We start from the raw sequence: 23,613 nt of genomic DNA, 5'->3' as shown, positions 1-23,613 counted from the left end.
CAAACATAAAAGCTTTCCCAAACTTTCTCAGCATAAGGGTCACCTAGAGTCAAACATTCTCAGGGTAAGAGTCACCTGGTCAGGTGGTCCTGGGAGGCTGAGGCCCTTATGGATGCAGCCCCCCTCAATCCCTCTGCACCAACAAAAGGACAGGATGAAAACTGATGTTTATGATGATGACCTATTCAAAACTTTGTTTCCTGAACCCTCAGAGAAATGATAAATCATATTCAGCCCTTTCCGCGAGCAGTCTATTTTGCTGTAATCTCATTTGATATTTGATAGTGGGTGCATGATATATGTGGTCACGCCTCCCTTCAGCAGACAGTTGGCCAGAATGACCTGCTCCCTGCCAAGGATGGATGGGCTGGGAGTTGACCACAGTCTAGGCCTCCCCTCTTGGGTGAGAACATTCAGCCACAGCATGGGTCCTCCCATATATATATGCCACTCTGAGGCAGAAGGGCCTAGAACCCTGCCTCCTGTGCCAATACCTCCCTGAGGGTAGCGGAAGCACCGTTCCCTTCCCCATCAACACCCCAAAGGTGATGAGGCATCTGAGAAGATCCGAGATCCGAGAGCACCTGTTGCCTGCTCGGGACACTTTCCTGAGGACGCCGGCTTTGCTGCCCACCCAGTCCTGAGACAGGTCCCAGGACCAGATAGAGATGGCGTGTGCATCAGGGCGTCCTAATCCCACGCCCAGGGGATACTCGGATGGGACTGAGACTTTCAGAAAACATTTCAGACATCACTGAGGGTAAAAGTCCCCTAGAAAGCTTGACCTGGAGAGTGAGGTCCTAGAATTCACCACGTTAGCAAATGCAGGTGGCTCTCTGGACCACCCAAAACACCGCCCTGAGACATCAGCCAGTTTGCGGGAGCTGTTCTCTGTCCCCAACTTCCTGCAGAGAAGTCTGGAGATTGTGAAGCTCTGGCAGGGCCCTGGGAACTGGTGGGAGAAAGTGGAGGCGAGCAGTCCCGGGGGCACGCCAGCGAGGGGGCAGGGGCGAGGAGAAGCAGGCGCCCCACACTCACGCGGCCAGCGCTCTGACGCAGCACCGCGACATGTTGAGGAAGGAGCTGGCGCTGGCGCGCGTGCCCAGGGCAGCCTCGATGCCGCGCAGGAGGTCGTTGGTCTTGAAGATGAGCAGCATCTGGCGGGGCACGTGGGCGAGGAGCTGGCTGATCTGGGGCAGGTAGGCGGCCGCGTTGTTGCGGATCTCGATGTCCTGCAGCAGCAACAGGGAGACAGGCATGGTTGGTATGAGAAGTGGGGCCCAGGGTGGTGGGTGTCCAGGCAGCCTGTGGCCGGAGGGGCTGCAAGGAAGCTGCAGGAGGGAGTTGCTCGCATGGCTGCCAGCTGCCGTGGCACCACTAGGGACCCTCCCCAAAGGGAAGCGCAGCACAAGGAGCTTTGCCGCCTGACAAACCCGGACGGGACTTCTGACCCCAACGTCTAGCCATGCACTGGACACAGTACAGGAGCACACCAGCAGGGCTCAGGCCTATGTCTCCTGCCTCTGTCGTCCCTGGCGTCCCACAGCCAAGGTCACCAACATCTAGCCCCCAAGCCTCCAAACCCATTCTGACGGGGGCAGAAAATGTACCTCCCCAAAAACCACTTGACGAGGCTGGAGTTTGCCAGCCTCTCAGCCCAGGTGTCCACCTTGCATTACTGTCCAAGGCTTCCTTACTGGCCATGCATTTGAGGCCCGGCTAGAAGGAGGCCTGGGAGCTGGTGCCGGCTGTCATGTCCCCCATCCCTTCAGCCAAGCGCAGGCTGACACAGTTCATAGGTCTGAGCTCCTAACCCCAACCCAGCTCCAAAGTCCTGCTCTATCCCCTGCCTGACACTGACCCCCACCCCCAAAGCCCCAGCCACCCACACAGCCACTGCCTATCACTGTCCTCCATGCTGAAGCCAGGCTCAGGCCACCCAGTGCCCCCACGTCCGGATGCCCCAGAGCAGGATCCAGGGTTAGCTTTGTCCTAGAAGCCCTTGTCCCATCCCCAAATGTACTTTTGGAGTCTGGCTTCCCACCCTTCCTCATCCCTGAGCTCTGCATGGCTCTGGGCAGATAACTGCCCCCATCGAGTCTCTGATCCCTTCTCAGTCTCCAGAGACACCATGGTGATGCCAAGACAACAGCTAACACACACTGGGAATCCACCAGGTAAGCTGGGCACTTTGAAAATGCTCCCATGTATTAACTCAGCTAATCCTCACAACAAGCCTATCGCTATCAGGGGAGGGTATTACCCCCACGTGAGGGGGAAACTGAGGCACTGAGAAATTGAACAACTTGCCCTAGGTCCACAGGTAGGCAGTGGTAAGTCGGGATTCAAATTCAGGCAGTCCAGCTCCCAAGCCTGCACCCTCACCACCAGGCTGTACTGCCTCTCACCTCACAGCGGACTGTGTGAGCCTGGGCAAGTCCTTTCATCTTTTCTGAGCCAATGTCCTCACCTAAAAATGGGGAATGCTAATACCCTCTGTGCCTACCTCCCAGGGTACCGAGAGGGCAATCAGAGATAAGGCATGGGGAGGTGCTCGGTGCCAACTGAAGTCACGAGGGGCCCAGCAGTGCTGCCAAAGGCTGCACCGCCTGGCTGCTTTCTGCAGCAGAAGCAGAACTCTGCCCTTTCAGGAACACATGTGCATTGCTGATAACTGAGTTGCTGTGAAACTTGAAATGTCCCTCAGGCAGGAGCTATCAGACTGGAACATCTCAACACGAAGCCAGACACCAAGCGCTGTCTGCCTCCCCGCCGCTTCCCACAGAGACCAAGGCCTGACCAAGGCCCTGCTCACCATAGGGACCCCCTCTCAACAAAGTCGGGACTGTCCTGGAACAGCCCCCTTGGCCCAAGCAGAAAGCACTTGCTCCCACCCAGGCTACCTCGCAGGGCATCTCTCAGAGCAGAACAGCCATTGAGCTTGGACCTATCCTGATGGTGGGTGTCTGCAGCAGACCCCACTGGGTATCTACTCAACAGCCATCCCCCCACTCTACTTTGTTAAAAGAACCCCCTTCTTGTTCACTTGACCCCTTGGAATGGTGCCATTTAAAGAGGTGGAGCCCCCCCCCCGGGGGGGGAGGGGCATCTTTGTTGATCTCAGTCAATGCTGGCTCTGATCTGAGCTCAATGCCAAGTGATGGGTTTAGGAATGGACATGTGACACGATTCTGGCCAATCAGATGACACAAGGAGGAGTCTGTTGGGGGCCTTATGGAAAAGGTCTTCTTGCTTTTAAGAAATGACATATGAGAAAAAATGGCCCTTATTCCCACCTCTGGACACCACAGAATGAAGCTGTAAAGCTTGGAACTATCACAGTCATCTTGGAATCATGAGAGGAAAGTCAAGAGAACTGCAGAGGAGTCAGCCTAGAGCACTGAGATTGTTCATCTACTCGATTAACCAACCCGGACCCACCCACCTCCAGGCTTCTTGTTATGGAGAGAACAAATTCCTAATTGTTTAAGCCACTTTCAATCGGGAAAACATCCTTCTGGATACCATGTTGGAGGTTCCCCTAAATCTCAGCACAATTAGGACTCAGAAAACTGAGCCCGTACATGTCAGAGCTGGCCCAGACTGGCTAAGTTTATTCTCTACCTGGGTTTTTGCCCGAAGTCAGCAAATGGAGTCCATGTCTCCAGAACCTACACAGACGCCTCTCTACTAGACCAGGTCCAGAACGCCAGGGACCTTATAAAAAGATGTACAAGGCAGGATCCCTGCCCTCCCGTAACCATCATCTGGAGAGCTCATATAAGCATACAAACAATTAAGTCTGAGAGGGGGTATAAGGTGCTTGTACACGAGTGACACAAGTATGAAGGGTCACCGTTGGCACAGGCATGAGGAGAGGCGTCCTGGGCGGGTGTTGTGGACTCACTTGTGCCCCCACCAGCTCCCTCTGTTGAAGTTCTAACCCCAGTGTGACTATTTGGAGAGCTGGCCTTTAAGGAAGTAATTAAACTTAAGTGAATTCATAAGTGTGGGGCCCTGATCCAACAGGACTGACGTCCACACGAGAAGAGGAAGAGACACCAGGGGTGTGGCCACACAGAAGAGAGGCCATGGGAGGCAACGTTGAGAAGGCAGCCATCTGCAAGCAAGGAAGACAGGCCTTACCAGAAACCCACCCTGATGACACCTGGACCTTGGCCTTCCAGCCTCCAGAACTGTGAGAAAATAAAGTTCTGTTGTTTGAGACACCCAGTTGGTGGGATTCTATTATGGCAACCTAGGAAGACTAATACAGCAGCATTGAGGCGGGTATTTACGAATGAATGAGAATGCAAGACTAAAATTCTACCTTAGCTAAGGAAAACAGATGTCGTTTACTGTGTGATCTTGTCCATCCGGGTGCTTTTAAATACCATCTATATGCTGAGGTCTCCACATGTATCTCAAGCTTGGACCTCTTCTTTGAGTGCCAGACTGAACTGCTCACGACACCTCCATCTGTATGCTCAAGACAACTACTGATACCCCACGCCCAGTACGCCCTTCCACAGCCTTCCCTATGTCAGGAAGTGGCACCACCCCCTACTCCGTAACTCTCCCCAAAAAGCTGTGATGCAACTTTTCCTCCCCTCTACATCCAAGCCGACAGAAAGGTCTATCCGTGTTAAGTCCCGAATGCATCGTGGCTCCATCTGCTTCTCTCCACCTCCACTACCATCAGCATGGTCTGCGCCCCCAGCCTCTCTGCACCCGCTGTCTTGCCTCAACCTCTGGTCACCCCACTGCTCATCTTGCCCCACGCCAGAGACACACTTAAAATAGCAAGTCTGAGGCTTTGATTTGTCCTGAGAATTAATCCGAACGTCTTCCCATGGCTTATGCGCCCCGTGTGACGCCGTCCCTGCCCCAAATTCTTCTCATCCCACCATGCACCTCACCACACTCCAGAATGTCCCACACTCTTCCTTCCCCTAGGCCTTGGCTCATCGTGTGTCCTCAGCCTGGAATGCTTTCTCCAAGCTCTCCTTCCGGCTGGTGCCTTTCCTGACCTCCAGACCTCAATTTCAACACCAACTCCTCAGTGAGCTCTTCTCTGAGGACCCAAGCAACTGCACCGCCATCACATGCTTGTTTCCTCCCTGGCACCTACAACCTGCAATTACTCCATTTACCTGTTTGTTCACTTGTTTACTGTCTGTCTCCCTCAAACACAGTGCAAATTACACGGAAGGCCTGTCTGTCCACTCATCACTGCATCTTCAGCACCTAGTCCAGGGTCCAGCAAAAACAAATGTTTGTTCAATGCATGAACTTCAGGAGCTATGGGGAGGCACGTTCCATGCATTTATCATCAGCAAAGCAGGAATTAACATCCTTAGTCAACAAAGGAGGGAGAGTGTCTCTCTTCTGACAGGCTGTCCAGCTGTGTAAGGCTGAGGCAGCTGGTGGTCCTCTTTGCCACCAAGCTGGCTGGGAATGCTGTAAACTTGGAGGAAAGCAGAATCAAGAAATGGAAAGAGGTGGCCTCTTTGGTGACATCATTTGAGACTCTGGATCCAGCCATTCCTAAAGCCCCCCCCACCACCACCACCACCAAAGGCATCTTACAGGGGGGGACCCTGAGGCTCAAAGAGGTGACGAGAATGATCCAAGGCCATGCCACCAGGGGGAGCAGGTGCTGGAACTAGAATCCAGGTCTTTCTGACTACATGAACAGGACCCTGTCCCCTGAGGTGAGCCCAAGTCTGTCCCCACATGGATACAGGCAAGTCTGCATGAGTCTGGCAAACTGACAGACTGGGAAGGCAGAAGTCCATTCCATGCGGGACTGAGAAGCCTGGGAGGCGGGGAGCTCTGAGCCAGGAAGAATGGGCCACCCCATAAGTCCTGTGGTGGGGCAGAGGTGAGCACGCGTACAGGTAGGAGGTGTTCCTAGGATTGGTCTCAGCCAGACACCCTGGGACTCTTGTCCAGATCTGATGAAGAAATGAGCTACAAAGAAAGACCAAAAAGCAATTTCACTGAAACTCCATAGGGCAATGGGACCAGTCACGCCGCTGGAGTTTTGCATGCCAACTGAAGCCCGCCCCAGTAGGAGAACCGGGGAGACAGTGCCCACCAGGGGACAGCAGAAGTGGTGCCAGACTCATTTATGGGACAGTCCCTGGAGAGTCCAGAAGTCCTGGGGAAGAACTTTGTGGAAACCCGAAATCTTGTGTGAGCAGGTTGGAGCGAAAGCCACACAAGTCTGGATCATGAGGTTAACACGACCTGTTTATACACCAGGATGACAAGGCCAGGGCTGGGACGTCGCTCCCTTCCATCGAGGGTCACTGTTTCTCTTCCCTTCCTCCTCCCCATCCAGTGTATCTCCAGTTCTGCCCAGCAAGCCACCCCCACAGCCCACCAGTCTAGAACCTCAGACCTTGGGTTGGAAGGGGCCCAAAGGCCAAACTGGCACTAGCCCTGTCCCTTGTATTCAAGAGAGGGCAGGGCCAGAAGGAGGCACCTACCTCGGTGGCAGTGACGGGGGCTTGGCTGATGCCCCTGTTGACCGAGTTCCAGGAGCGGGCTGTCAGCATACAGGCAAGCAAGGGGTAGAGGTCGCCGGCTCCCAGACGCTGGCAGTACTTCTTCACCCTCCTCATGTCCGTCCAGATGAGCGACTGCCAGAGGTGGCAGTAATCCAGGCGGAACTCTTCTGTGAGCACCTACAGCAGGGACAGCCGTGACAGGACCTGAGCCTCCTCGCCCATGGAAGACCTGGTCCCTGGCTGGGGTGACCATGTGAAGGGAGACAGAAGAAGAGCGTGGCTCCTGCACAACATCGGCTGCTCCCCCAAAGTTCAGCCATCCTCGAAGGTCCAAGTACAAAGCTATGATTTGGCCAGGCTTGGTCCGAAGTGGCAGAAATGACCAATTGCCCACAAAACTCCCACCATCCTCCTAGTGGGTGCGGCCCTTTGCCCGAGCGCTGACCAGGGCAGGGTGGCAGAAGCTCCACTTCCAGACCTGGCCCACGCGTGCTCCTCTGAGCCCGCGTCCTGTGGCTGGTGATGGTGAGACCACCCCGAGGGAGGCCTGAGAGGCAGAGTTTCGGTCAGCCCCTGCCTCCGGTCCCCTGCACTCATCTGGGACTGGCACGTGAGGGCGTATGAGCCATCTGCTGTATCTGGGCCACCATTTGTCTGGGGGCTGTGTGTGACATCAGCGAGCCTACCTTAAACTAATGTACCCAAGGTCACTGAGCCTTTCGAAGGAAGCCCAGATTTGGGGGTGGGATTAGGGCCCTCAGGACAGGGCAGGAGACCATCTGGCAAAACTCCCCAGGGCCATCTGCCTCCTAGAATCAAACCAGGTCCTGAGTCTTGGGATTGGCAGTGAACTTCCCAGCCTCCAGGCAGGAACTCATGGCTCATCTGCACCAGCTCTGCATCCCAGGTCCAGAGGACAGAGTCTGGGACCACCCAGCCCCCATCAGTTGCTGGCCCCCTTTCCTACTACACATCACCTCCTCGCTGGGGCCGAGTTACTCCCCACCCCCTGAAGTCCCAGCTCTTCTAAGGGCAGCTCACGTCCCAAAGTCTGGGCTGGCCTGGGCTTCCCTGGAAAGCATGGCTGTTTTACAGCTAAGAAAGCACAATCGCATCTACTCTTCACAGCAGCCTGTAAAGGAGGCATTGCCAACATCACCTTATTGAGGAGGAAGCTGAGGCTTGGACAGTGTGTGACTGTGACCTGCACAAAATGACAGCTCGAGGGCTAGGGCAGGGCCTCTCCCGACAGCTTGGCCATCTGCCTCCCGCTTCTGTGGCCCATAGCGGGGTTCAGGGGGCTCTGAGCTCAGGCAGGACTAGACCCAACCCTGGGGCCGGATGCGTGGGAAAGGCCTCTCCTACCTGGTAGAGCCCATGGTCCAACAGGACGATCTCCGCCTTTCCCGTGTCCGGGCGCTTCCGCACCAGCACGTTTCCTGGGTGGGGGTCGCAGTGCACGAAGCCGTGGACAAACACCATCTCACTGTACATCTTGCCCAGGTGGCGTGAGACCTGAACGAGAAGGGAGACGGGGGCATTGAGCCGCGTTGACACCTACCTGAGACTTCTACTCTCGTGCCGCAATCTGGTCCCTTTCAAGAGGAAGGCCAAAGGGACCTGGTGGGCCTGAGCAGTCGTGGTGGAGGTGACAGCTTGAGATGGCGTAGTTTTGAGTTTAGGCTAGAAGCTGAGCTCTCATCCAGTTCTTTTTCACTTTAACTGCACATTAGAATCACCTGGAACTCAGGAATGTTGGGGGTGGCACCCAAGCATCAGTATTTTTGTAAGTTCCCATGGTAATTTTAAGGCACGACAAGGTGGGAGAACCACTGCTTCTGGTTTTCCCGATGGCTGTAACTCCCACCCCCCCCACCCGCCTCTCTGCTCTTCCCGATTTCTCTTGTCAGTCCCTCTTCATCTTTTCCCCAAAGTTGAACAGGGGCTAGAAAGCTGGGTTGGGGGAGTCACTCTACCCGCCCCTCCTCCAAAGAAAAGGGCTAGAGGACTAAGGAGCAGGAATAGGTGACCCCGCCACCCTCTGGCACTGCCCCACCAGTTCCTGGCCAGTCACAGGAGGACCCAGAGTCATAAGCCCTTTTCCCCTCTCCCTGCAGGCCCCTTTCCCGACACCCCTCCCTGCCAGAGCCCAATGCTAATCTGATTTATGATGTCTGCACAGAAGAAATGACACTGGAGAGGCCCTTTAAATCATCCTGTCACTGCTGCTTTCCCTGCCGAGGCGGTCTTCTTATCTCTACTCCCTTTTTATTAAAGCTAAAAGCCTCTTGCCAGCTAGGGAACAGCTACTGAATAGAGCCGGACCTTGGCCCACAGATGGTCTGCTGATGGGTTTCCATGGGACAAAGAATTGCTCAACCCAGAAAGCTGATGCCCCAGGACACACACTTCCCTTGGCATTCCTCTCAGCCTCAGCCAGACCCTATGGTCACTAACAAAGGTATCCCAGCCAGAGGAGAGGAGCTGGAGGACACAGGATAAGGGCCTTAAGATACAGACTTTGGTCCTTTCCTTGGCCTACAAAGTCCTGCACAGCCAGGCCCCGCCTCCCTCCCTGGCCTCATCTTGTACCACAATGACACTCTAGCCACCTTTGCTTTCTTTCTCTTCTCCAAAGATCCCTGTGCCTTCCTGCCTCAGGACCTTTGCACATGATATTCGCTCTGTCAGGAACATTCTTCCCATCTCTGCATTCACCTGGCTCATTCCTCTCTTCCTTCCTCTGCCAGCTCAGCATCACCTTCCTGGGGAAGTCTTCCCTGCCCTCCCAGACTAGATGAGCTTCTCCTGCCATCTTCTCTCTCATAGCACTAGCACTGCTGTACTTTTCTTTCACGGCACTAGCACACTATTTGTATCATTATTTGCTGAATGACCATCTAGCCCATGATCATAAACTCCAAAAATGGCAGGGACTGGTTCTATTTGGTTAAACAGCTTTATTGAGAAATGAGGTACGTACCACAGACTGGCTTTATTATGCACCCACTTGCCTGTAGCAGGCCAAACATGTGAGCGTAGGACTCTGCCTTCAACACAAGTGAAACCATCATCTCTCCATGTTTTCTTGGGCTGCCATGGCTCCTGCCCGATGTTCATCCTGACCCCATTAATCTCCTCTGCATCCCAATCAGTTATAATTGGCCCCAAAATAAATCATCAAGAAGAACCCTACTTTAGTAACAATAGCTGCCACCCTTATTACCAGCCCTAAAAGTAGGTAAAATTATGATCCCGTTTTGCAGATGAGGTCCTGAGCCTCACCAAGGTTTAACTTCCCCAGAGAGACATGGCTAGAAAGAAGTAGTGCCAGGATTCAAACCAGCTGTGACCACAGCCTTCTAGTAACCACTACTCTGTACTGGCCCCCAACTTCTATACTTCTCAATTGAACTCTGTGACTTTAAACACGTTGCTTATATGCTCAGCTTCAGTTACACAGAAATAATAACAGCGCCGCTCTGAAGGGCTACCAGAGGGATAAATGAGAATTGTGACCCGTCACCGTTGTTTCTGCTGTTTCTGATTGCTTGTAACACCCCTGGGAGGGTGGCAGACTAGGTTTCACTGTACTTTTTTTAAAAGATGAAGAAACCAGGGTTAAAGAAGTTGTGTAAAAGTCTTGACATTTATCCTATGTCACAATGTCCTGCTCCCACACAAGCTCTCCAGCGCCTGACGCTCCCCTCGGATCAAACAAATGCCCAGTACGCAGCACCTATTGGCATTCGGAGCAGGATTTTTGCCCCGTGTCAAATTCTCAGACTCAGGCTGAGATGTCAGGTGTCCCAGAGCCACCACTTGTTTTCTCAGAGCGGGGCCCCATCCAGAGCTGGTGCTGCGAGGGCCACAAGTCCCCACCTCTGTGCCCGAGAAGTCCTCTTGTTAGGCTCTTGGGGCTTCATGGGGCCTGAAAGGCTGTGTTTGCCAAACCAGTTGCATTTATTAAGTAATAATTCATTTTTATTTGTCAAGGACGCATATGGGTCCCATCAGGACTCCTGATCAGCCCAAGATAAGCAGTGCAGCCAGACTGGGCTGACGGAATTCCAGCCAAAAGCAGAGAAATGACATTTCATTTAGTCTGGGCAGACCTGTCATGGGGAGATGTATGATTTCCCTTAAGCTTTCTGAAATACTGCTAATCGCTCTGGGCCCCCTATGACTGCATTGAAAGATGGCCTCTAGGGACCTGGGGACTCAGGACTGGGGAGCCCTTTCCCACGAGAGTGGGCTGCTGCTGCTGCCAGAGGAGGAGGAGGAGGTGCTGCCAACTGCCGCTCGCACACACGTGAGCAAAGCCACCAGAGCGGCCCTCCCATTTCAACACCTTATCCAGCTGCCCCTGACACGGTGTCTTTCCATTCAGGGGCTGTTCCTAATGTTCATTTTAACCAGATTTCACCCCGATAGGCAGGTTGCAAGACAGAGACATGAGAGAGAAGCAGCCTATGGATTCAACTTCACTCTGGAGCCATCTTGGTACTGCCACATAGGGCATGGGTGACCTGGGGGACAAGTCACCTCCCTTCTCAATCTACGTCTAAGTTCCCTTAGCTGTTAAGGGGGGACCCCACCTGCTCTACTTCCTTACAAAGCAACGCTGAGATTCAAGGTCAAAATATGATCATGTATGGGAAAGCGTTTTATGTACTGCCATGTTTCCCCGAAAATAAGACCTGGCCGGACCATCAGCTCTAATGCTTCTTTTGGAGCAAAAATTAATATAAGACCCAGTATCATATCATATCATATCATGTCATGTCATGTCATGTCATGTCATGTCATGTCATGTCATATCATATCATATTAATTTATTAAGGCCAGGTCTTATATTAATTTTTGCTCCAAAAGACGCATTAGAGCTGATTGTCCGGCTAGGTCTTATTTTCGGGGAAACAGGGTAGTACTCCAAGACACACTAACATGTTTGTTTGTTTGTTTGTTTGTTTGTTTGTAATGTGGCAGCTTGCTATTTTAAACTTAGGGGGGAAAATATACCTAGTATCACCATGAAAGTGTAATATCCAAAAAGTTAAAAACACAACCCTCCTACAAAAATACAGAACTTACATGTGTCAAAGATTATTTAATTCATCCATAAATGAGCAAATATGAATGTAGAGCTGGTTCAAAGAGAATTTTGAGGGATTGACTGTTTATGGGCGTTTAAACAGAGTAAGAGCCTAAGATTCCTGGATTAGACACAAAACTGGTTGTTGTCTTACAGGGCAATAAGGAAATCATAAACTTTGGGGTTATCTTTTCTACTGCGCAGAAATTATTTGCATCTCTACTGGATAAGATCTACAGGTTACGAATGGCTGCAGGCTGAGCCCTTAATTAATTGTCAATAGCAAAATCTAACAAAGGCACATTCCCCTAGATATTAAAAAATCCTCGGGTGGGCTGGTCGAACAATGCTGAAGAATGACTTAAAAACCACACTGTACACTCCTGGTCTTATTTCTAAATTTGGGGTGATTTTTCTTTATATCTGTCAAAGTAGCACTAAATAGTCTCTGGGGACTCAATTGCCCAGGAAAAAACAGCCAGCCCTCAGAGATGTTAAGGGTCACAGGAGAAACCTAAGGCCATCACTAGGCACACCACTCCCCTCCCACCCCCTTCCATAACACTTTAGCTCTATCTCCTGATTAGGAACAAACAATTGAGAATAATTCTGCAGTGAACGTGGGGGTGCAGACGTCTCTTTGAGATACTGATTTTGTTTCCTCTGGATATATATAACCAGAAGTGAGACTGCTGGATCATATGGTAGTCCTATTTTTAATTTTTTTAGGAACTCCCATCTTGTTTTTCAGAATGGCTGCACCAATGTACAATCCACCATAGTACACGAGGGTTCCATTTTCTCCACATCCGCACCAACACTTCTCTCCTGTCTTTTTGATGCTAGCCATTCTAACATGTACGTGGTGATCTCTCATTGTGGTTTTTATTTTCATTTCCTTGATTAGTGATGTTGAGTACCTTTTCATGTACCTCTCGGCCATTATTAGTATGTCTTCTTTGGAAAACTGTGCACTCAATTCCCCTAAGGCTGCCCCTTGCCCTGTTAATGGTGGCATCTGCATAAAGACAGGAAGTGCCACCTTTTTAGAACGGTAACAGCTAACACTCTGCGCCAGGCACAGTTCCAGGCACTTTACATGGACTCGAAGCCACCCTCTGCGGTGGACAGGTGAAGGAGATACGACAAGGGGGGGAAGCTTAGTCACCTGGCCAGCAGTTAGTGAAACCAGGTGGTGTGGCTCCAGGGAACAAGCTCTCAATGGCCAGGCCGTCCTCCCTCTCCACTCACAGGGAGGCTCCTGCCTGGAGGCAGGGGCTGCTCCAAAAACCTCCGCAGGCTCCCCGTGGCATCCAAGAAGGCATTCTATTTGGAGAAAAGAGTCTCAGTGGGACAGCCAGGGCTGCTCAGCTAATGAAAAACACACTGTTAACTAAAGCCATAGTATAGCAATCTTTCGAAAACAAGTCAGTGACGATTCTTTTCATTGTTCCATGCAAAAAGAATGTGCCACTCACATAAGGGATTTCAGTAATCACGCAATGCCTTTATTCTTTAACAGTGTGTGTGGGGGCGGGGGGGGGGGGCAGGAATCTATAAAAAGAGTAAAGAATTAATTTAGTAAATAGTATTTAAATCAGTTATTTTTGGATTTTTCTTAAAACTTGAGTTGCCTGAAAGTATTTTAATTATTCTATAATTGCATAGGTTAATTTATTCCCACTCCCAAGGGAAAGTCTATTTATGTTCTTGGGGAGTGTCATGGAAGCAAGTCCAAGATCTCTGACAGAGACAGGAGGCTGGTGTCGCATAAGTAGCCCGATATTAAGTAGAAGGAGGTAACAAATTCAAACCCTCTTTGCCCAGTTTCTGCCCGGACTTCTTGAGGCAGAACAATGGCCTGGAAGCCCAGACCAGACCACGACCTAGAGCATTCTCCTCTCCCCCCCACCTCTATCCCCAGTACCCAACCCTGGGATGTAGGAACCTCAATTCCTTGCTGCTGCCCAGCACGAGGCCACCTCTCTCCACGGAGGGGGTCAGTCTTGGCCTAGCGAACGCTGAGATGAAGTCCCCGAACGTGAAGGCACTGGCACCTCTTCAACCACACATGGTGTTGGGAGAGGTAATGAGGAAGGAAGGAGAGCGAGGCACAGAGCCCATTATTGGAAACTGGAAGGGTCACTCCCACTTGGGAGTTTCCACCGTAGGAGTTGGTGAAAGCCTCTCCAGGTTAGGCTTGAACCAGGACACCACCTGAGCACCAGGGCACGAAGGGTCCACGAGGCCACTAAGGGCTCATCAGGTCCCCTGGCCAGACAGACGCAAAGGACCATGGCTACCAGAGGACTGGGCCTGGCTCCTCAGGGCCATGACTATTGGAAGCCACAAGAAGGGAGGGACAGATGTTGACATCCGACATTTCCTACCTCGGGCAACAACACACTCCAAAAACAGATTTCCACATCTTCCACCTTACTTGGGTCAATGTGAAAAATGGGGAAAGGGCTTCTTCCCTACATGTGTCCCCTTCTTCTGGCAGATATGTCCTGCTAGCACCACAGAGGGGGCCAAGGGCTGGAATTCCAGTGTCATAACAACATGTGTTGAGCCTGTACTGTGGGCACCCTGCCAACGGCTTCATGTTTCAATCATCAAACAGTCCTTCGGGTCACTGTTGTACCCCAGTTTCCAACAGGAAGCTGGGGCATCCACAGAGTGACTAGCTCCACCAAGGAGTCCCATCTGGTAAGAAGCAGAACCAGTCCCCAATCCAGGAAGGCCACGTCCAGAGCAACACTGGTCCCCACTCCTGCCATCCCTGCTGTTAGGGAAATGAATCTCCAGGAACTCATCTTGTGCACCTGGCCCCTCTGACACCCCTGAGCCTCTCGAGCTTCGGCATGGAGGGCTGGATGACGGAAGGTATTCTCTTCCCGGTGACTTCAGTAACTGGGGTCTGATGCCTCTTCAGCTTCTCTTCCCTGCTCTCCTGAGCACCTTCCACCACAGCGCCAGAAAGGCCCCATCAGGGCTGAGTGATGGTGCTAAGCAAAAAGTAAACGTCTTATTCAGTGTTTGGTGGCGTAGGGGTGGGGGGTGAGGGGAAATCTAAGGAGATGGGGAAGGGGAGTCAGTCACCACAGGCTCCGTCGATGACCATCACTCACCAACAGAGGTAGGTGGACAGGAGGAGAGCAAAGAAGATTCTCAAAGATTCTACGCAGGAAGACATGCCCCTGCGAATAATAACCTCATGAATTATAAACGACGTTATTCTTTTTTTTTTTTTTTTACAGAACTTCACAACGTGCAAAATCTGCACAACGACCCTGTGAAGTAAAAATACTTATCACTCCAACTGTATAGATGAGGGACTCAGATTCAGAGTTTAAGCAACTTCTCCAAGGGCACCTGGCCGGTAAATGGCAGAGCCAGACGACCCCAGGTGCCCCCTGGGAAACCCTCTGCCGCTCCCACCACAGCACCCAGCACAGGTGAAGCCTTATCAGCCCCACTTCTCCTACACACTGTCCACACCTCTACTATTGTATTATATGTGTCGCCTGCACACAGTAGGTGTTCGATAAACGTTGCCGAAAAACGCACTTGAAGCCTTTTCACTGCTCCTACAGTGACATGGAATGGCTTTTAAAATGACTGGAAAGAAAAACAGCTTCGGGCTGGACGTGGCAGATTAAACCCATGCACCGACTCCACGCCCTCACCAACCCCACTAAAAAGACTAAAAGAAACAAAGGCAAAGACCCCACCATAACAAAGAGAATAGAAGGGCCCTCAACTGCAGACAAGAGTTTGACAAGATTCGGGGTGGGGGGACAGAAAGCTACTGAGAATTGACTTAGCAGGCTAGATAACAGGGGGCCCTAAGCCAGCGATGGGAACTTTCTGTTTGCTTTATCTGAGCCCAGAGTGCCCCCCCCCTTCCCTGCCCCTGTGAAAACAGGAGTCGGAGGCCTGGAAAAGGAGGATTAGTGGAAAGACTTTCGAAAAAAGAGCTAACCCCCTAGCTCCCTTCCCGACCCTGACGAGATTTACCCTCTGAGGAGACAAAAAGTTGTCAGGCTCTGGAGGTCATACCACACACCAGAAGGGCCATCCTAGGACAGAGGACTGAATAAAGTCCAAACAATGACGACCGGGCCCTGGGTGACAACCCTCTCCCCCCAGCTGTCACCCAGGCCCCTGGGACAGACAGGCTGGCATCTTTGCAAGAGCCCATGCCTGGACCCATCACCATTCTTCACACCCTGCAGATGCCTGCCCACCGGGCCTCCAGTCCCCATCTCTGCCAACCCCAAATTCGAGACTTTGTCACCTTTCTCTCTGCTAATTTCACGCAAATTCAATTGGGCCTTCGTCTAGGCGGGGTCTTAAATATACACTCACTGAAATCCAATTAACCTTCGATAAAGGTCTTGCAATCAATAGTCATCCTGTGGTTGGAGGAGGCTCCATCCAGCCTAAGGACGCATGCTCCCACACGACCTTTACTTTTAATGAAATCAATGACAGTCACTGTCACCAGCTCTTAAAGTGACTGGCAAATATGATCATCGGGTCAGGGCCTCCATAACATCCGCTTCTGGGCTCAGAAACACAAACAAACGAGAGCTGCCGCAGGCTGCTGGCTCCCCACGGCCCTGCGCTCCCTGGCGGGTGAGGACAGCTGGGTAGGGCTGCCTCCTGCCCACAGGTGGACAACAGCAGAGGTGCCCTGCTCAGACCCTCTGGCCTGTGGCAGGTGTTCCCTGAATGTCAGTGAGTCTGTGAACCACCTGGAGAGTTTGTGAAAAATGCAGATTCTTGCAACCCCCTCCAACCTTTCCCACCCAGATTCCAATTAGTAAATTTGGGGTGGGGCCCAGGAATCTGCTTGTTAAACAAGCTCCCTGGTGATTTTGAAATAGATGACTCAAGTCCTAGCTCCCAGCAAGCTGAGAATTATTGCTCTCTAAAATATCCAAGCAGGATGTACCCTTAGAGTCTAGTTAATCCAAAACCTTCGATAAGAAAACTGAGACCCAGAGAGGAGGAGTGATTTGTCCAAGGTCACAGAGCGAGCCACTGGCAGAGATGGAGCCGGAACTCAGGGTCTTGCCTCTTAACCTGGTGTTTCCTTGCCAGAGTCTATTGGGAACTGGCTGCTGTCTATTGGGAACTGGTCTTACATCCCTCACACACGAGGACCAGCTGGGCTGGGATGCTGTGGGGTAAAAGGGTCTCTACAAAGTAGAGTGGGGATGACTCAAAAAGGGGTTCGAGGGGTCTGGAGCTATTGCTACCCACCTCAAGAGTGATTCCTTCTACAGCCACTCCCTGTCTGTCAAGCCCCACCTTCCAGCTGAGTCACCAGCTTGTAGTAGCCAAGATGCCACTTCCCCCCAGGATTTGCGGTGAGCTCTTTGCCCCTGTCACTCCTATCTGTCCCTTGTACTTCCCTCCCCAAGGAACACACACAGCCAGGCTGTTCTTAGGAGGGAGAGTCACTCCAGGGACAGGCTCCGAGTCCCACAGTCCTAGGGAGACTTCAGAACCTCAGAAGCCTGTTAGAAACGTTCAGTAATGTGGAGTCTTTCATACTGGGTGTGTGCACACACGCAACCACATACACACACACCACCACCACCACGTCTTCCAGGAGGCCTATGGCTCTGACACTGGTTGGTAAGAGACATTGATGTCTGCAGCCTAGTAGGGCCTCTTGCTAGTCTACTCCCAGGATCACCAATGGTCAGCGACAACACAGCAGAGCACATGGCCCATGGCCCCCTGTCCAGCATGAGGTTTCTATGGCGGTATTTAATGCCATCAGCTCAGAATATCAAGAGCTTCCTGCGTCATGCAAAACCTCACAGCCAGGGGCATGTGATTAACTGATTGATTCATTAGGGATTCCTAAAAAATTAAAACAGCGTGGTATTATTCTAAGGATAGACCCAGAGACCGATGAGAGAAAACAGAGCTTCCACAAAAGACCCACAGCTGACTGATGACAAAGACGCCAGACCCAAAAGACTATGTACTGTATGACGCCATTTACAGGAAGTTCAGTAATAAATGAAAGTTATCTGTGACCGAAGTCAGAAGAGCCATAGCTCTGGTCTTTGGTCAGGGTGAGGGTATTGACGGGACATGAGGGAGCCGTCCAGGGGGTTAGAAATGATACATATCTTTACCTGGCTGGTGATTCCGTGGTATATCCATGTGAAAACTCACCAAGGTGTACCATTAAGATCAGGAACGTTACGTAAGCTACCTTCCCTCTCTGATTCTTCATCCGGAAGATGGAGACACTAAACCACCCCCACTAAGGTTACCATGCAGAAAGGGCCTGGCACAGGGAGTCAGGCAGCTGGTAAACGTTCATGGTAAAAGGAGGAAAGGAGGAAAGGACAGGGCTCAAGAGGATAATAATGAAAACAACAATAAAATCAACGAGCAACCGACTTGGAGTGCTACCCACATGCCAGACACTGTGCTAAGCCCTGCTCACCCCCCAACTCAGCTAGTTCTCCTATCTCTATCAAACGGAAAAGGCTTGTATGAAATGGATACAGGACCCTGGAGGAAAGCTAGAGAAAGAAGGGGTGCACGTAGATAGTGTGGGGGTGGGGGTGGGGCTGGGCAAAGCTTCTCAGTCAGCACTCCAACTCCTTGCTCGAGCACTTACTGATGTGCTGTCGTCCAGGTGGCTCCAGGTGCCACTGCAGCCCAAGCCAAAGCCCCGGGAGGGAGATGGACAAGGCAGAGGAATAAGGACTTGGAAGTCACGCAGACTTGGGTTCAAATCCTGGCTCTGCCTCTGCTAGCCATGTGATGCTGGACAAGCTGTTTAACCTCTCTGAGCTTTAGCTCACTCGTCTGTCAATGGGATTAATGATATATCCTTGGCAAGGAGTGGAGGTTGTACGTGTCACATTCTTGGCACATATTACTTGCTTATGATAATTATTATTAATTTTTTTCCCAAATAACTCTGATATCAGCTTGCCCAACTATGCATGCCCACAGAAAACAGAAAACCAACACTCTAACCCAGCCCTGGTCACAGGAGCCAACCCAGGGCATGAGGCTGGCTTATTACCTGCCCATGAATTCCCAGGATATCAACGGAGGGTCTGGTCTGCACAGAGCACTGGCCTCATCTGCAAGGCTATTAACGAGGTGTGGGGGCAGAAACAGATGAACCCTCAGAGGGCACCACCCTGCCCCAGCTCCTGCAGACCACCTTCAGCCCAGCTGCCCCTTCTCCCCAGCACCTCGCTCAGCCACCAGCAAGCAGCTACTCCAAAGATGTGCAAACACATCTGTTTGCATTTGTCTCTGAAATCAAAGCCGCCTCTGATTAAACGCCATTACAGCCCTGGGCTCACTGGAGCCAAAGAGATTAATGGATTTGGGGGTGCTGTCAGAATGAAAATCCCACTGCAGTGGCAGAAACTAAACGCCAGTAACGTGGCAGGTGGCAGGGGCGTGTGAAGCCTCCGGGGTCTTTCCTGATCAGCAGGCAGAGGGGTCCGGCTTCCCTTTAAGGCTATTCAGGAAAATCCGGAGGTCACCTCCCCTCGTTTCCCTCCTCTCCATTCCCCTCTCCCCTTCTTGCACTAGCGCCAAAGACTTCATATGCAAGGGTCCCGATGGGCAAAGGGATCCCCCTAGATGCGGGACACACCCCCATCCCAACCAGCAGGGGAAGAGACAGGCAAACCGGTGTCCTCCCATGTCTGCAGGCAACCCTGCCCAGACACTTCCCCAGGCCCACCCTAGAAGCCCACAGTAAGGGAAACAGTCAGATGCCCCACACTGTGCTATGTCCAAATGACACTGGGAAAGACACTTGCTCTCTCTCTGAGCTTTTCTCCCTTTCTGTAAAGCGGAGGTTATTAGAACAGCAGTGCTCTTATCCTTTCCCGGCCAAGCTGAACTCGTCCAGAAAGGCCCATAGCTGTACATCTACTCCAAAGTGAGGCTGTGAGCTCCTTAAGGAAGGAAATCGTATCTGGTTCTCCTCTGAACTGCCACACCTAGGACACAGCAGGGACTGTAAAGCTATGAACGCTGTGGAAAAAGGACAACTCCACCCCTGGCTGTGGGGCCCTATGCCAACAAAGAAGAAGAAAAAGGGGTACAGGCCCCACCCCAGTGGCCAAATTTCCCTGAGGCCAATGGAGGTGGGAGGTGGGAGACAGAAGCCTCTTTTGTCCTGTTTCTATACAGTGGGAACAGCTGTCTACTGCTGTCCCCTTTTTCCCTGACACCTTGATCTCTGGGGAGTGGCAGGGAGAGGGGAGGGCAGGAAAAGGCAGGGGTTGTGTTCAGGCTCCAAGAGGCAGAAGGATTAAGTCACGTGGATTTTGTACCATGCTTCTCTGGGTCGCTCAGCCCTGTGGAGCTTGGATGGTACAAACAGACGGATGGTCACCACTTGTCTGGGCAGGAGCTGCAAGGAAGGGCTCCAAGCATGTGCCTGCACCCTACGGCACGCTGCCAACCTCAGCTTTGGGAGACAGGGCAGAGGGTTGTACAAGATGACCTGGAAGGATGCTTCGTGCTCCGGGATTTTATCCTTGTTCAGACAACAGGCCCCATCTGAAGGCAGTGAACCCTCACCTGGGCACAGCTGCCCTTGCTGGGCAGGCCCGTGTCCCCTGCACAGTGGCTGTGAGCTCTCAACCTCACCTCGTTGACGTCGATCTTGTTCCTTTCCATGTAGTCTCTGTCATTGACCTGCCCGCCGTCCACAAACTCCATCAGAAGGACCCGCTTGGTGGACAGCTCCCAATAGATCTGGGGAACCTGTAATAGGAACGGGCAGATCAGAAAAGCCTGGCAAGGGAACCACCAAAGGCACAGTGAGCCAGATGACAGCAGACACTCCTCCTGGGAAAGGAGAGAAGGCCTGAGTGGGACCTCACAGGGACCGGTGGGAAAGTGGGAGGCAGGCCAAGAGGGAAAGGCAGGCTGCTGTGCCTCTTCCAGCTAGGCCTCCAGCCCCTCGTCTAGAAAACCCTCCTGCTTGGGGACCAGAGAACGGCTTCCCCGCTCTCCTCAATGCCTTCAGATACAATTAAAAGCCAAAACTAAAACTGGGACTTAGGGGGCAAAATGTGCAGAACCTCTCATACCTGGGCCAGAATTTGCATTAAAAGTGATTTCCCTCTCGAACCAGGCCTGTTTCAGGCTCCTCACATGCATTTCAACCTTCTGCCTCAGTTTCTACACCTGTGCAATGGTTGTATTGTACAAATGTATGGATGGATGGATGGATGGATGGATGGATGGATGGATGGATGGATGAATGAATGAATGTTTACTGGATGATACATTTTTTTAGTCAGGAAGTCATGAGTTTTCTCACGCCCATTTCCTACAAGCCCCCAGCGGCAGTCAATGCTGAACTCTAACCAAACATCACTTTCCAATCCTCCTCTTTCCCACAGACAGGAAAAACTAAATGCTTTCCCTGCCTGCAGTGCAATAAGTTTGGCCATGTGACACAAGTGGCTTCTGAGACATAAGTGAAAGTCCACTGGGGGGTCTGGAAAGGTTTTTATTTTCTTTATAAAAAGGGATGTTTATAGATGATACAACTCTTCTTACCCTTCTCTTCCTACCTTGAAAGTGAATGTGATAGCTGGAGCTGCAGCAGCCACCGTACAACCATGAGGAAAAGTTTAAGAAAACCAGAGATGCCATCTCTGATACTGTAAAACCACTAAGACAATATCCGCCTGCAACTGCTGCCAGCCTTCTTGCTATGTGAGGAAAATAAATCCTTTTTGTTTAAGACATTCTGTCTCAATTGGGTTGTCAGTTACTTGCTGACAGATGTATTCCTAACTGATATGCTCTCCAACCCCGTCTGACTCTGAGAACACCCAATAGCCAAAAAGAGAACAAATTTCCCCAGGAATAGGCAAGAGATGGGACTGCACCAAGGGCTGCTGGGTGGCCATGTGAGTGAGTGACACCCATCAGTCTCACCACAGCCAGAGGGAGGAATTACCAGAGGCCATAATGCCACGTCTCCCCAGCAACTTGATGGGTTTATTACCACTTACAAATAAAGAAATGAGGAAACTAATTCAAGTGTTTTGGGGAATAAGGACTTCCCTCATTTCGATCCCCAAAACTCACACAGCACTAAGATAGTGGCCATCGAGTCAAGAAATCCTTTCCTAGTTCTGCTAATAACTGTTGTGTCTTACTTATTCCAACCCCTTAACTCCTCTACGCCCCAGTTCTCCTCATTAGAAAAGACTGTTCCTGCCCTGTCTCAATAAGGAGCTCTGAGGATAATTAGGGTCTACATACAAGTGTAACACTCTGAGCCCCCTGGAAAAAAGGTTCCAACTGCAATCAAGGTGTCATTTTCGTTTGCTACTTCCCTGCAGTTTTTGCCATTTGAAAATCTGGGCCAATAGAGAAATCTGTAACTCTCTGGTCCTTTGAACTTAAAATTCAGTCTTGCTTGGCATTTTTCAAAAACTATCTTTAAAAATATGAGAGCACATTTGCTGTTGTGGGTCATGGCTTCCAAAAGGGACATGTTTTGGGGTTAAGTTCTTCCCTCGGTTTACTTGGGACTGAAGCTTGGCAGCGGCTCTGGACACACACGAGCAGACCCCCATCTGGGCCCGCCTGGGGCACTGTGGAAACAGCCATGAAAGAGCCACTGATGGAACGAGAAACCCAAAGGCTGACATCCTCCAGGCTTGTTAATCAGGATAGTGGGTGTGCTGGGTTTCCCCCTCCTCCATCTTGCCCCCCCGTCCCTTCCAAATGCAACCATCCCAGCCTAACAACAGAATGTGCCCCTTGCTTCAGCTGCTTAGATCTGAAATGACAGAAATATCAAATCTGAGAGATAGAGGGGTCTGTCATGGGGGCTTAGGGAGGACTGCAATTGTCCTTTGATGGATGCGACACAGAAATGACTACAAAATGTAGAACTGCTCCCGGATCAGTTAGGAGAAACTTGGCTTGATAGGGGTCACAAGGTCAAGTGACTTGCCCTAAATCACCATGTGGACAGGAGGGTTTAGGGTGTAAGGCAAAATGCACTTCACCCCAACACCCATGTTTCTCCCCTGTTCCTTTGCTTCTTCCATCAAGGAGGGGAAAGATGAAAGAGAAAAAACAATTTTAGAGATAATAAAAACTACTGCCCCCCCAAAAAAAAACACTAAACCCTAGGAGGCTCCCGGCCAGGGCATCGCTGACCTCACGGGCAGGGTCACACCCCGGCCATCATGACCTTTGAGTCTAGGTTCTCCTTGTCACAGAGCACAGGTCCCACTCCTGTGGGCTCCACCTGCTCCCATACTGGGGCCAATCGTGACCCCAAGAAAGAGGGCACTGATTATGGAAAGTCCCTGCTCAAGACCCTGGCCCCAACCCTATGCTCCCGCTTTGCTGCTGTGCTTTGGTCAGTGCACCTGTCAAACAAGCCCTGGCTTTTCTTGGCCAGTGCCCAGCACCCAGGGCCCAAATCCTGCCATCACCCGAGCCCAGCAGAGCAGAGAGCAGCCCCAGTGTCAGCTGGTGAACAGGAGGCCCCACTCTGCACCTCCAAGCTGGGAGACTATGGCTAAGCTTTATAACCGCTCTGGGTGCCAGCTGCCCTACCTGGAAGACGGTGATGACAGTGACAGTGGAGGCAACACTCCCTACTTCCCATCAGCCTGTGTGGCGTCCTCGTGCTCAACACAGAGACACTCACTTAGCAGCTGCTGGACAAACAGCCACCATATGACAGCCATGCAGTTTCACACACGGTTCTGTTACACAATCAGGGCTGAGAGTGGCAGTTCGGCATAATTTCTTCCCCACAAATGATAACAATGGCAGAAGAGCACAGTGGTTTAACGTGGAGGCGCTGGAGCCAGGCCACCTCTGTTGACAGTCCACTTCTGCCCCTCACCAGGAAGCTGTGTCACCTTGGGCACATGGCTCCATCTCTCCGAGGCCCAACCTCCCCACTCGCTGACATAGGGCTAATAATGGAACCTCGCTTGT

General features: G+C 51.7%; 1 protein-coding gene across 4 annotated transcripts in view; it reads right to left on the bottom strand.

The window, feature by feature from the left end:
- Positions 1–23,613, bottom strand: part of ADCK1 (aarF domain containing kinase 1) — a 110,760-nt gene that overhangs the window by 4,763 nt on the left and 82,384 nt on the right. For all 4 annotated transcript variants that reach the window (XM_019733657.3, XM_019733659.3, XM_019733660.3 and 1 more), the window contains 4 exons: positions 20,275–20,391; positions 7,881–8,030; positions 6,495–6,692; positions 1,039–1,232 (listed from right to left, as the gene is read on the bottom strand). In XM_019733657.3, coding sequence (XP_019589216.2) covers positions 1,039–1,232; positions 6,495–6,692; positions 7,881–8,030; positions 20,275–20,391 — 659 coding nt within the window. The remainder of the gene's footprint in view (positions 1–1,038; positions 1,233–6,494; positions 6,693–7,880; positions 8,031–20,274; positions 20,392–23,613) is intronic.

The sequence above is a fragment of the Rhinolophus sinicus genome, chromosome 3, assembly GCF_057876585.1.
Source record: "Rhinolophus sinicus isolate RSI-liver-muscle chromosome 3, RSI-T2T, whole genome shotgun sequence".
NCBI lineage: Eukaryota > Metazoa > Chordata > Mammalia > Chiroptera > Rhinolophidae > Rhinolophus > Rhinolophus sinicus.
Note: the sequence above shows the minus strand (reverse complement) of the source record. Positions and strands in the feature narration are given on the sequence as shown.